The sequence below is a fragment of the Phragmites australis genome, chromosome 8 (assembly GCF_958298935.1).
Source record: "Phragmites australis chromosome 8, lpPhrAust1.1, whole genome shotgun sequence".
Lineage (NCBI taxonomy): Eukaryota > Viridiplantae > Streptophyta > Magnoliopsida > Poales > Poaceae > Phragmites > Phragmites australis.
In genome coordinates, this window is record NC_084928.1 from 20,917,922 (window position 1) to 20,932,764 (window position 14,843).

The 14,843-nt window shown below is 40.1% G+C and overlaps 1 protein-coding gene across 3 annotated transcripts; it reads right to left on the bottom strand.

Annotated features, from left to right (window-relative positions):
- Positions 1-516: 516 nt before the first annotated feature.
- LOC133926768 (DNA-binding protein REB1-like) lies at positions 517-9,775 on the bottom strand. 3 transcript variants are annotated; one of them, XM_062372838.1, is made up of 11 exons: positions 9,442-9,775; positions 8,924-8,972; positions 7,855-8,698; positions 7,121-7,205; positions 5,049-5,160; positions 4,436-4,548; positions 3,507-3,604; positions 3,298-3,374; positions 2,676-2,750; positions 1,108-1,170; positions 517-808 (listed from the first exon to the last, which is right to left on the bottom strand). In XM_062372838.1, exons 3-11 carry the CDS (start codon positions 8,683-8,685, stop codon positions 673-675), a joined length of 1,590 nt encoding a protein of 529 aa, XP_062228822.1. In that variant the 5' UTR covers positions 8,686-8,698; positions 8,924-8,972; positions 9,442-9,775; the 3' UTR covers positions 517-672. The 3 variants fall into 3 exon arrangements, with proteins under 3 accessions (XP_062228822.1, XP_062228821.1, XP_062228820.1); XM_062372837.1 differs by having other exon boundaries at positions 7,855-8,831; XM_062372836.1 differs by having other exon boundaries at positions 7,855-8,711; positions 9,442-9,774.
- Between the last annotated feature and the right edge of the window lie 5,068 nt (positions 9,776-14,843).

Genomic DNA, 14,843 nt, shown 5'->3' on the forward strand with positions numbered 1-14,843 from the left:
TTTCATATTTTTTTTTAGTTTTAGATATTTTTCCGTGTATTTTAGATTATTTCAACTGAATTATCAATATAACTATTATACATTTCGCTATTTTTTGGAATTTCCAAAAAATATATTATACATGTAAATATATACATACATACATGTATATGTACACATATACATATATACATACATAGGACCCATATATTTTTCTTTGCATTTTAGATTACTTCAATCGATTTATCAATATAACTAATATTCCTTTCGATATTTTTTGAAATTTCCAAAAAATAAAATTATATTATGTGTAAATATACGTATATGTATACATATATGTATTCATATATATACATATATATGTGTATCCATATATCTATACATACACAAATGTGAGGCCATTACTACAGTAGCTACAGTACCGAGACCTCTGAGAGCGCTTGAAATTTGGCTGGATAATATATGTTATAGACTAGTAACAGAAAGGAACAAAATGTAGAAAGAGTTTTCCAGAATGTGCACAGAACAAGGCCAAAATCAAGTGAAAGACTACCACTGAAGCATGGATGTCTACAATCTGCAGTTAAGAACCACATACAGGCATACAACTTACATTTCCACATATGCCATACAATCCATAGGGCAGACGCTTTACAGGCTACAACAGATGTTGTTAGGTAATTCGCATGCTTCTCATTTCCTATAATCAAGCATTTCCGGGCAGTACCGCCTCGAGAGCACTTCCACTTGCTCGATGAAAGGCTTCTCTCTGTGGCCACCGATCATGCGGACCATCTGGTTCCATCGTTGACGGCAAAGCTCCCCAGACCTGAGTAAGTGAAATACCCCGTTATTATCACCAAAGTGGAAGCAATGCTAATCATCAGATATGGAAGGTTTTCTAAGCACATTACAAGACAGGCAGAGCAAGCTAGCATCTCGGCAAGACAGCAAGAAATTGCATCTGACGAATTTAGGCTGTCACACTATGGTCCCAGCGAGCTCTGAAAATTCTTTACTAAGGGGTGTACTGCTTGAGCTCTTTCAAAACAAATATTTTCTAGTCCATAGAAAAGAAGAGGCCATCTAAATTTGATAAGATTACACAAGTAAGCAATCGGCATTCACCTGTGATCAAGAAGTCTTTCCCAGTCAACATCTTCAACACAAACAGCATCAACCCTTTGAAGCCTGGTTTGTTGTTAAGAAAATTCAGTCCAGGCAATAAATAATGTATCATGATAACGAAGATCAAAAAGAAAAAATGGGACTACAAAACAACATAACAATGTGACAAGGTGACACCAACAGGAGGCCTATGCCTGAAAATCAAACATATCATCCACACACTATCACTTTAGTGCTGTGAGCCTGTGATCAAGACACTTAATCATCGGATTTTGTTCAGGTGCATGCTTTGACCAACTCTCCTTGATCTAAAAAAACTTGTGTTTCATTCTATTCATTCAGACATTGTGCATGAGAGAAGAGTAAATTACATAGAAGGGTCTTTAAATTGCAGGTTCTACACTTTTATTTTAACAAGGATTCCTAGTAAGTGTGAAGGTAACTTTGGAGAATGTACATTATATGTCATATGCAGGCATGCAGCATGAATGCCATGCCAAGAGCCCCATGGGGATAGAAATCTCCAACTGAGTGAAATTCCCAATTCTCAAGCTAGTCAGGTAACCACACAAGATATGATGAACAACATATCAAATATAGCTTTTTTGTGACATTAAAGAATTACAATGGGCCTTGTATATGTGCAATGAGTGCATACTTGACAGTAGCCATGCATACAAAACATTGAACTTGCAGAAGAGCTATCCCAATCCTCCTAATCTGCAAATCAGAATGATTTTTCCCTTTCTGTAGTTCATCTACAGTATTGCCTACATTTTAATGCATAAATTAGCTAGTTTCCAGATACTTTTAATCTATATTGGAGGGATCTAGGCAAGTAACTATAACAATTGATGCAACTAATGGATGCTATTAAATAACAAGCGTGATTGGGGGGAGGAGTCCAACTAGTCATCGCGTATGTGGAATCCACATCATTAAAAATATGTGGAGAACAATAGAAATAAATATTATTATTAGCTAGGGCAAGAACAATGGAAGGTTTGCACCATGGCAGTATTCAGGAAACCATGGTTTGTACAACCATTATCTATTTATCTGATTCGCACTCAAATACCCTGTTGTATTTTGAGAAACCATGGTATTCTCTTGAAAGATAAAAAACAATACACATCCAAACAATGCCTATTTTGACAAATTACAAATTGAAAGATCAGTTAAAAAAAAGGACTTCAAGTACCATAGCTTGACAAGTTAATGCTACCAGTGAAAATTACTCCAAGAATGAAAAGTCGAAAAGGAAAAAAAGAATAAGGGAATAAAAGAAAAAATAGACTGGTCTCGCACCCTTCCTCGTTCTATTGTGATATGAAACAAGGGAACTTAATGTTTCTGAAGTTCATGGTACTATATGCATGCATAACATTACAATGTAATATGAATCTGAACTATATTATTACCCATTACTGAAATAATAATTTTACTTTATAGGTACTTTCAGGTCAGATCATAATCATAGCCCTTAAAAGTTAGAAATTTTTTATTAGGGTAATTATGTAGCATTTTATTATAAAAATAGCATTCAATTGGTAATTAAGGAAACTTACGCTTCCACCAATAGATAATCATCAGTATCTGCCCAGGTGCCTTGCTTAACCAGTGACGATGCTAATTGCTGGTACCTGCCCATGCATATGTTGCATTTAATGACCAAATCTAAAGATTGTATATTCATATAGAAGCCGAAAATTTAGGAAAAATCAGCCAACTTTAGCAGTACAAGGGATTGGGTTCCACTAGTACAGGTATGCCAAGCCGATATTATTATAAAATTCCAAACGTATGAAGCTAAAAAGCATTTTACGAGAGTAAATACAAGCATGCTAGCTTAGACAGTGTTAAAAATAATTCGAATGTAGTTCTAATTATTCAAATTCCAGGCAGAATCTGTATCACTGCCAGTCTCATTGGGGACCGTCTAACAAACAACTACACCGATGAGATACTAAGCATCGCTCTGAAAATTGTGTTACAGAAACAGCACTAAGCAATACATGGAAAAATAATCCAATCACTGCACTTCAGCTCTAAAAATATCCCATTCAGTTTGAGGAAGACAAAGGAGGATCAATGTAAATGAAACATGCAGAGAAGCATGAAACGTACAGAATTAAGCACAGATTCAAACAGGAATTATGTTATGCATTAAAAGGCTAGCAGCAGACTGACCACTTCAAGCAGCATTCATAGTGACTACGGGTGGTTAATTTGTCACTGATGGCCTCCCAAGAAATGTTATCTCTTAGCTGTCACAAACAGTAAGTAAATCACTTGATTATATGGAATGAAGGGATGCAACAATATGCATTGAAGGATAATTGTAAACATGAAAGCCGGTGTGAACTATACAATATGCACTGTGTTAAAGAATTACACACCAGACGATGACCAGGATCAAACTTTTGATGGGCTTTCACACGCAAGTCAAAATTCACCAAATCAAACAAATTTTGGTACTCGTCCTGAGTCCAAGCCCCTGAATATTTACCAATTAAAGAGGGGAACAATAGACAAGTTAGCAAACAGAGTCTAACTTTTATTACATAATAAAACTGCCTTCATGGTAGAAGAAACGTAGAATATATATTTTGCATTGTGAAACTCTATTTACTCAATTTAATTAGTACATCCCTTGAAACTTTTGACCTATCTTTCATTTAACTGAAATCAACCCCTTGTAACTGAAAATACAAAATATGTACAAGCACAGTCTAGACATGTTACACAAAAGTGCCTATTGTTTGACTTTTTTCACAGCAAACAGGTGTCTGCAATTTCAAAGTTGACACGAACCAAATATATGAAGTTTGTAGTTGTTGCATTGGCCATACCTCAACCATTTAACAGTATACTCCCCTAATAACCTCCACCCAAAATAAGGGATATCTATTACAAAGATGCAGGTATAACTATTGTGAACCCTTTATAGTTCATACCAAGTTTAAACTTAGATGTACTACAAATCATAAGCACTTTCCGCATAATTATCTCATCTCATGAAGTCTCACATACCCTCCAAGTTATGAAGCTAAACTAAACTGAACTACAGTAAATAGTCGCACAGCAGCTACTGCTGTAATCGTGCTTTTACAAAACCAATGCGCCACCAATTTGCCCAAGTGCCAAGAAATTAATGCTTGAACACATTCTGGAAGAGTGTACAGCAAATGGAACAATGTAAAACCGTCATACTTGCAACAATGAAAACAAACATTTATATGTTCAAGAAACAAGTATATGGCAAAAACTATTACATATCTGACAGATGAATTAGCTATTGTGATAAACTTATAACAGAGATAGGTACCTTTTTTCAAATTTTTAGGTTTTATTCTTCTCCAAGTATCTTTTACATGGATCTCACTCTTTCCAAGTTCCATTGCCAATTTCTTCCAACCTGTGCCATTCTTTTCTACAAATCTGTGTCATGCATGGCAATCTTAATTAGATGAAGCTAGTAAGAAAACAAGCTCATAACATTACTTCTCAAGACAAATGCCAAGAAAGTATGATGCGAAAGGGTGATGTGCTACAGTAGGGTATGTAACATGCAGTAAGTACAGCAAATTACTAAACTTAAACATAAAGTAACAACCTAATTAACTCAGCCTTACGCTCAAGTTTGTGAACAATATCTTGAAGACTAGAGATGGGGAAGGTAGAGAGCTATGTCGCATATTACCATACATGCCAATGTGCCGCCACAGTTAATTTAACTTCAAAATGCAGTGATTCAGGACTAGTGTTCATGTAATATAACATTTAGTTTGAGTTCTACAGCTCAAAACACAAAATATAGATTAATGAATTCAGCCAAAACACATCTGAAAGCAACATGATTCTTTCTCAAGAGTGAATACAGTAAAGTTAGCATGGTAATGGAGAACCTAAATGATATCAGTAGTAGGATTTTGTATTACCGCCGAATGATCTCGTACTCCTGTTGAGTCCATTTACGTTCATCACTCCTATAGAGTAAAATTCGCGCTCGTTTGTATATAGCCATCATGGGTCTATGAGGTAATGATGTTGCTGCAAAGAAAGTGCATCAATAAAATATCCATGATAAGCCATCTGCTACCCAGATAAGGAAAACATACACTTTGACTAACGAGATGGGTTATGAATTGAACTTGTATTGATTAACAGCCCAAGGGGCCAATATATAGGGTACATGACCTCAAATGCAAGGCATGACCTCAAATAGGAAAAAGGATTGTACTCCTAGCCCCACCCCCCACCCCCCCAAAATGCAAGGCATGATGCAATAGTGTTGCATTTGAAAGAGTGGTCACTAAGTGCTAAGCTTAGACACAATATAAAACTAATACATCCACAATCAGCCTCTTCAAAGCCGTCGTAGCGTGGAGCCATGTTAATCTGTCGAATCAAGTCGAAGAAGTGCAAAACGAATCACATGAGTAGAGTCGTGGCGATAACAACAAAATAATGCCCTTGGTCAAGAATCGCAAACAAAGAGACAACAAGTAGCAAGATGACAAATAAAAGCCGTCTATTAAAGCCACGAAAAGACCAAAACGACAAAAGAATGCCCTAAATCAACAACGAGAAGCAAGGGACGACAAACAAAGTTGCCACTAAAGCTACGGAAAGACCTAGATGGCATTGTTGCATCAATAATAACGGAAAAAAATTAGCCTAACAAAGACGAAATTTGGCTAACCACAAAAGAAATCAGCTGACCGACGAAGGAATATGTGGACTCGCACAACATAGATGAACTCAAAGAGAGACTAGGATGTGGACAAAGCAGAAGTAAAGATTCTAAAGAGAAATAGAGATACTAGCAGCAAAGGTGGAGGAACAAGACAAGCAAGAATTTTGTGGATTCACACAGCACGGAGAGCAATTAGACTTGGATAGGCACAACAGAAGCAACAAAGGAAATACCAAGCAACAGCACTAGCACGGCATGGACAAGAACAAAAGCCCTGCAGGTGCGTGTGATAAAAAAAATCCATAAGAAACCAGCAAGTACCATCATACGTGCAGCCAAAAGTGTTGCCCAAGAGCTCCTCCAAAGCAACGAACGGAGAAGATCATGTAGCAAAGCTGAGCCACACCAGTAGAGGCGGAAGAGCAACCTACTCACGCCTAACCTAGAGATCGAAGATCCTGTCGACAAAGGCCAGCCAGATGAGGTCACCGGTGAAAGATCTACTTGCCGGTGGCGACTCGAGGCCAAGCTCCACCTGAAGAATGCACGGAAGAGGCATCCAAAGAACTGGAGAACGGCTACAAGGATCCCGGTGGTCGCAAAGGTCGAGGTGGATCTGACATCAACGGCCTGAGGATGAACCTTGGACGGCGAATCGAGGTGAGCTCACAGCGACGATGAACCGAGGGCAACCTCCACAATTGACGGTGAGATGGATGAAGCGGACACAAGTGGCTTGAAGACGACGGAGCCCCTGGCATGCGCAAGTACACAAGGCAGTCAGTATGTGAAGACGCCTCGTGTGAACAGAGTCAGGGCCATGCATCCACTGTGTAGATCGATCCAATCGATGAAGGCGCCCCTGGGAATTCGAGTTCTCTACTCCCAGGGCGAGTGCAGAAGAGAAGTCGGTGACGAGGACTAATTAGTTAGGTTAACCCCAAACCTAGGTTTGGCTCTGATGCCATGTTATGAATTGAACTTGTATTGATTAATAGCCCAAGGGGCCAACATATAGAATACATAAGAGGGAATAGGAAAATTACTCTAACAATGAATAGGAAAAGGATTGTACTCCTAACAAGATGCAAGCAATGTCACATTATTTACTAACCAATTTCCAAAAGTATATGCAAAATGCATGTTCCTTGAGAATGGAATTTGAAATGCAACGATTGTTTTCAGCATATGAGCCCAAAAAAAGACTAGTTTTATTTTTTTACAAATTTACATGCTTAACTGATTTCATCAGAAAATGGCAAGCTATTATAAGAGGGAAAATGTAAAAGAGAGCTCCATATGTTCTTGGCTTACCTATTTCAGCCCAACAACCCCTGATCTCAGGATGTTTAATACTAGCCCGAATCATCTCTAAACCTTTCTCTCCCAATTGCTTCATCTATAATGAGAAACACATTAAAAAATGTGTGATGTTTGAACTATGCTGAGCTCGGAATGTGCAGACACCTGTTAATTTATTTGGTAAATAGAACAGGTAGGAACATGATCTAACATCCAAGTACCAAAATAATCAATAAACCATGATAGAGGTTACTATCCAGAATAAGGAACACAAATACAGGAAAAAAAAAGGTTAAGTCAAAGCATGGTAAAGAACATTCTGAACTCTCCTGTTGAAGTAAATGTAAAAAAAAGAGAAATAAGCAGAAAAAGAGCTAGAATACTTGAATGTTGAATGCTCCACTGAAGTATCTTAAACAAAAAAAACTATAACTCTATAAGTAAAGTGTGATGAGTTCGTACTTTTTATAGAAATGTTCAAATTTTCATCAAATAACTGACAGTGGTCTGGTACATAGGTTGAACAGAAAAAAAAACAATTTGTCACGATCATCTTTGTAAATTAAAGAAAATAAATCCATCTCACTGAGTTAATAGTCGGCATTGTCTCCTAGTTCCATCTGCAGGGCATACCTTCCAATTTATTAAGTATTGTCATACATGATCATGCACTTACCAGCAAGCAAAGGGGCAAAACAGAAATGCATATATTATATGAACCCAACGGTATAAAGAAGAGAAGCAACCTCTGTGTAGTTCTTGATGGCTTCCATTAGTTTCGCATCTTCTTCTGGGGTAAACCGTTGGCCATGCACAAGTCCGGATTCACCACTCTCATCACCCTCTTCATCACCGCCACCATCTATACTGAACATCTCAACAGTATCAGTGAAGCTCACTCGCCTACCCTTGCCCTTTTGCTGTGCCACCTTTTCTTTTTCCATTTCACCACCTTCATTCTTATCTTTACTCTTTTTTCTCTTTTTATTATCACTCTTACCATCTCCCCCAGCAGGTGTATTCTGTCTTAGGTCAACTTGCTTGTCTTCTTCCAAGGTAACTGAATTTTTCCTCTTTTTATCTTCTCCTGATACAATTTGATCACCGGCAGAACCAACTGAGGCAGTATCACCATCCTGGAGTTTCTGTTTGCCCTTCTTAGACTTGCTATCATGTTCTCCTTCACTCTTGTTCGTTTCTACATGCTCTGACCCTACATTTTCATCATTAGCATCAAGTGTATGCTTCTTCCCAACAGTCTCAACCTCTTTGTCTTTCTTCTTTTTCTTCATATATTTCTTTCCATCACTCTTGCTCATACCACCCTTGGAATGCTCCGAGCAGGGGTTTTCAGACATCTCGCCTGACACTTCAACCTGCTCCATCTCGACACTATGCTTCATGTTACAAGAAAACATTGATCTATCACCATTGCCGCCACAACCCTTGACCTTCTTCTCTTTCTTCTCCTTTCTCTGGCCCTTTCCTTTCTTGTTCATCTGGCCTTCTTTCCCCCCCTCCTCATTGCCCATCACAGCCTTCTCTCTGCTGTGTTCTGCAGCGGAGCCTCTCTCCATTGCCTCTTCACTGCTGCACCCAAGAACTTTGAGAAATAAACCGATATTAGTACTCACTATTCAGTGGTGGATCAGGAAGATTTTATCCAGGTGTTTAAGATATCATCAGGCTGTGCTTTGCAGGTCTACATAGATCAAATCTCTGCCTAAATAACATCAAGAAACATAAACATAACTCGAAAATAAAAAAAAAAGGTATGAGGTCCAGCAGTCACGTTGAGAATCAGAACACCCTTACCCTTGAGGTAGAATCCTTTCTTCTCGAACTGACTGGTGATATCTCCAATCTACAGAGGAAAAAAAAGCTCTCAATCAAAACACCCACCAACCGTGGTGCCCAAACCCAAACAACATCAAATATTGTCGGAAACAGATACGAGCCGGAGATCAATTGAATCCCTACAATCTTCTCTGGAAACGGGGAGCAGAAATCTAGTTACAAGTTCAATTTCACACGACTATGGCCCATATTTTGGAAGTGCTATTGCAGGTCTACAAATACAATCACAAATAACTTCGTCAATTTACAGCACTGGTCCACTGAGTCCAACAAATTGGCAACATCAATTTGGGGATTGCAACAAAACTTCATGTCTAAACAGAGTATTGAAGTATGATTGCAACAAATCTAAACAGAGTAACTCCGTGTCTCAAATCTGAAGTATTGAAGTATGAGTCATACAAATCTGAAGTATTGAAGTATGATTTATGAAACAATTGCTTATTTGCTTGAGAAGAGTATCTCAGTGGGCTCACTGGGTTGTGGCCTCTGCGCTACTGCGCCGTGCGAGCGACGGGCGTGCAGCACTGGTGGCCTGGACGGCCTGGTGGCTGGTGCCTGGGGCTGGTCGGGGTGCCCGGGTGCCGGGTGGGGCGGAGCTGCGCCGCGTCGGCAAGGCCGGCGCCCGGCAGAGACCGCAGAGGCGCAGACGGCCGACGCGGCGACGGTGAGAACGGAGAGCCGAGCCGAGCCGCAGTGGGCGCTGGCGACCTCGCGCTCACTCCTCGCCGACGGCCGACGCGGTGACTCCTGCACTCGAGGCAGGGGCGGGTGGGTGGCGGCTAGGGCAGAGCGAGGCGGCGCGCAGGTCAGGGGACTGCGTCGGGCGAGTTGGGGTCGAAGAGTTGGGCTGGGCCGGATCTGAGATCCAGGAGGTACTCAACTTTTTTGGTGGGTCTCGGCCCACACGCTGCATTTCCGCGCGTGCTCATGGCCACAGGAGGGCGGTAAGAGAGAGAGAAAGAGTATTGTTAGATCTGTGAAATGTGCACAAAAAACTATACTTCTGTAACTATTAGGATAAAAAAGTTGAAGGTTTGTGATACTAGAAAATAATAATCCTATGTGAGGTAGTCTCATGCATTTGAAGTATAAGACCATATTCACACTGTGAACGTGGCATTTTATTACCTTTTTCTATTTTTTTTCACTCATGATTACACTAACTCATCCACGAGTTCTATGGTTATGCCACATGTCACACTATAAGTTGGATCTAGTCCTAAAAAATATGGGATCTTAAAATATTTCGTTTCAATCAGAGGCTATATACAGTACTATGCAAAGTTGTTACCCACTCTATTTTATTTTACAAGGTGAACACACATTATAAGATTTAAAATTTATGATCTTGACAAGCAGTTAGCCTAACAATATGCACATATAGTGGTTTGACAATACTACAATCGGGTTCATATTTCAAAGTACTTCCGTATGAACATGTTTTTGTTAGGAGCAATGTACTAGAAAACAATGGTTAAAGTTCATTTTTAGTGACCGCACACTACTAAAGAATACTCTTCCTTGTCCCCTATCATTGCCGGTTTGATCATAACTGGCAGTAATAATGTATTACTGTTAGTTCTTATCAGGAATCGACACTAAAAGTCCATCTAAAAAAGAATCGATAGTAAATAATTATCACTGTCAGATTATTTCAAAAACTGCCACTAATAATTTTACTGTCGATTTTTTATACGAACCGGTAGTAAAAATAGATTTTTTAGTGGAGGGAGTATTATTGTCGGTTTTTTTATGAATTGACAGTGATAATGGCAGATATCCTATCTTCGTAAATTGATAACTTTTTCAAATTGAGTTGGATGGAGACAAACTTTATATGAAAATTATAGCTCTCAACGAGATAAATAACTTTGTAATTGATAACTTTTGTGTGAAGCCATATAAATGCTGAAATAATTGTCTAATATTTGTGCCAGAGAAGTAAAAAAAATAAATTACCCTATAGCCATCAACTAAAACTGAGAGGTGAGATGGTAAGAAAATTTCACGCGAGAGATGACATTGCGGTTCCATAGTAAAAAAAAACTTTTTTTTAACCTCAGAAACTAAATCTACAAAACCGTCCAATGAAAAACCACATACTACACTACAAAGTAAAATACTAAATCTGGTATAACACTAGTAGATATGATTAAAAAAGCTACACATAAGGTTATAAAGTTGAAAATTGCAACTTGAAAGATTTTTTTCGTGAGTTTGGTAACTTGGATTGGTGAAACATCTATGCAACACTAACTTTTAAGTGTAGAAGTATGTCTCAAAAAATTTTAGGCAAATTGAAGGAGGTCAATTTTTGAACAAAAACTTCAGAGGTTATGTCGATGGTTTTTTGAGCTTTTCTGGGGTTAAGAAAGGTACCGATGTAAATTGTAGTCGCTACTAAAGAAATATGCTTCACTGTCGACTCCAAAACCACCTTCACTATCGGTTTTGGAGCTAGAAGTGGATAACGGGCAGTGATAGTTGGAAGACTATCAATGTCGCTTCCCAAGCCAGCAATGTTGCCCCTTCTAGAAAACAAAATAAAAATAAAAATGAGCTGGCTCGGCTACCGCTCAACATGGTGCTCCCACCGTTGCTGCCACCGGGCACTACCGCCATCGGAGAGGAAGCCGCCCTCACCGCCCCCACCGAGGAGACACCCTCACCACCTGTAGCATCTAGACTCCTAAGTAAGTGGTAAGTGTTTCGATGATTAATGATAACTATATCATTGTGACTAACAAATTTGTTTTGAAGGATATCAAAAAATTTAGTTCATAATGATGATTGGGTATTCTTGATCCCTAAGGCGATTATATGGATGATCAAATGAGATGTACATCAAGATTAAGGATTTTCTAGTTCTAAGTATCACAAGGGAGAGGAATGACACTTAGAGTAGTATATGTCTTTTTCTTAGTCTTTTTGACCGTACTATAAAGAGAGGCTAAGACTAATAGCTTGACCTAGATAAGTCTAGACTTGGTTTAATGCACACTTATGAATCTCTAGCACTAGATAGCTCATAGAAGTCCATGATTGAGATGTCGTGAAGTTAGAGATTAAGAAAAGGTTGAATTGGATGGATTGAGATGTCGTGAAGTTAGAGATTAAAAAAAGATTGAATTGGATGGGCTCAGTGAAATTAGTCTCATCAGATAGTCCGATGATGTGACTCTAGTTCTCACTGGAGCATTTCTCTTGGTTCAGATAGAAAACAAATGAGTTGACCGGATGGTTCGGTGGTTAACTTGTAGGTATCACCGAAACCTTCTCTTGGTGACATGTATCACCGAAACCTTCTCTTGTTGCACCAGATGGTCTAGTGTTACTCCCATGAGGTCACCAGAGCTTTTTCAGCAGAAGCAATCTTTCCAGGTGAAATTGAAGTTGAACTCACCGGATTATCCGGAGATGGAAAGATTAGAGCATCAGAGTATTTCTTGCAGAGAAGATTTTTTGGTTCCAGAAAAAGCTACACTCACCGGATGATTCGGTGAAGGCAAAGAGGAATTACCGGACTAATTTTTGCAGAGAAGATTGCAGCGGGTAGTCTGGCTTGGTTCTTCTGATCAAATGGTCCAATGATGAACTAAGTCGCACTAGATGAATCCACCGGATCATTTTTCAGCAGTAACGGCTAATGATAGCTGGCACAGTGGGGCTCTGAAGTTTGTACTAACCGAATTATCCAGTGATTATAAGGAGATACTCACTAGATCATCCGGTGTTAACAGAGAAAGTGGGTTGTTAGGCAACAGCTAAATTGGATCTCTAGCATATAAATACCCCCTCACTTGGTTTCAGTTTGCTCTATTGCGATCCCAGAAGAGCTCATACACTGTGTGTGTCATAAAAAACAAGAGAGTGCACTTGATTGAATTCCAAAGTTCTTAATTGAAGGTTAAGGACATCTTTAGTGCTCGGAGAGTAGCAAGTGTGCATCTAGCTGTAGTCTAGGCTTGATATTGGTCAAGAAGTTATTGGCTTGTTCCTCTTTGTGGTTGGTAACACATAGCCGGTCTTTGGTGATTGAATGTGTCTCCGTGAGCTCTTGGAGTTCTTGTGGGAGCCCTAGGAAGAGATATGTGCTTGGTTTGATGCCCGCTAATCCGGAGGTAGAGAAGTGGCAATCATGAGTAAGCACTTGTAACTTCGTGACTCAAGGGAGAGCAATATCCTTTGTGTATGCTCCAACGAGAACTAGGGGGAGTGTCAACTCCTCAATACCTCGGGAAAAAAATCGGTGTTCTCTTGTCCATGTCCTTACTTTTCCATATTTACATTTGAGAATTTTACTTACTTGCAAGCTTTATATTTGTGTATTTACTTTGTGTTTTAGCTTGCTTGTTTTTCATGCATCTGTCTAGTTTGATCATGTAGTCATATTTCAATTCATCTAGGCTAAGGTTGCTACTTGTTCTAGAATTTAGTAGGAGTAAATTTTTTAATAGCCCAATTTATGTTCCCTCTTAGGCCATTCGATCCTTTCACCACCACCACACGCAAGCACCACGCCCTACATAGAAAAACGTGGCAGCACGAAGGCCACAACGATAGCACACAACACACACGATGAAGGCTTCCACCACAACACACAGATCCTCATTGCTGACCACCGTGCTTCATCAAGCTTTCCTACGGCCCGAGCTCCTTCCCTTTCCCGAGCTCTCTCCTTCTCCATCATGCACATTGAGTAAAGAAGAAGGTACAAACATTTTCCAACAAGAAGCTACCATATGATTGAAAAAATTGATCATAGGTTCCATCATTCACATATCAAAAGGATATCACAAAATGCAGTGTCAAAAATAACTCAAGCACCTAAATCTGATAATAATATGGGACCCTCTATTTCAGACTTGTATATATAATCAAATTTACCTAACAACAGTGGGATTCCTAAGCAAATCACACGAATCCAACTGAGCTGTATAATTTGTGAGTATAACTGAAGACGCCGGTTCAAACAACCTCCTTTCTCATGCCCTAAAAGCTTTATATGAATTCAACTATAGAACAAATGGTTATAAAAGGTCCGTACTTGCAAGACGACAACATTGGACACCAAAGGGATGACGAGGCAACGTGCAGACCCACTCAATGGGTTGGTGCCTCGACGGATCGCGACGAAGTGGCCTTTGTAGAGGTCTGGATGGCGGGGTGCATGGGCTGGTCTGCGGCTACGTGTGCACGGGCTGGGCATCAAGGAGGAGGACAGGGATGGCGTCGGGGGGGGGGGACCGGGTCGGTGTCGGGGAGGAGGATGACATCATTGAGGAGGACGGGGACGACATTGAGGAGGAGGACGACAATGGTGTCGGGGAGGAGGAGGACGGCGTCAAGGATGAGGATGACGGCATCGAGGAGGACGATGACATCGAGGAGGATGGGGACAGCGGGCTCGGGCTCGGGCTCGTAAGTGCCGTATCGTGGTCCTTCGGCGGTGTGAGAGAACACAAGGCGGAGTTGACGACGCTTGAGGATGGCGCGGGATGCAATTCGTGGAAGGGGGAAATTTTTCTAAGTCTGGGAGGGTGCAGGTGACGCTAAGGTTATATAGGGGGCCACTTCACTGTGGGCACAAAAGGGTGTGCCGACAGTGAAGGGCGCTTCACTGCTGGCATAATGGGTGTGCTGGCAGTGTAGGGGGATTCACTACCGGCTCATGACTTCAGCCGTCAATGAAACACCCCTCCCCTCACACAGTGCAAAAAAAGGTTTTGTGCTGAGCACAAGAGTCGAACCTGCGACATGTGGCCCCAAGTTCGAACAAACTAACCGTTGCGCTACTTAAGTGTATTCGATTGTGTTCGTACTATCTACATTTATTAACATTATGTTGCCCTCCAATCCTAATACATATTTATTT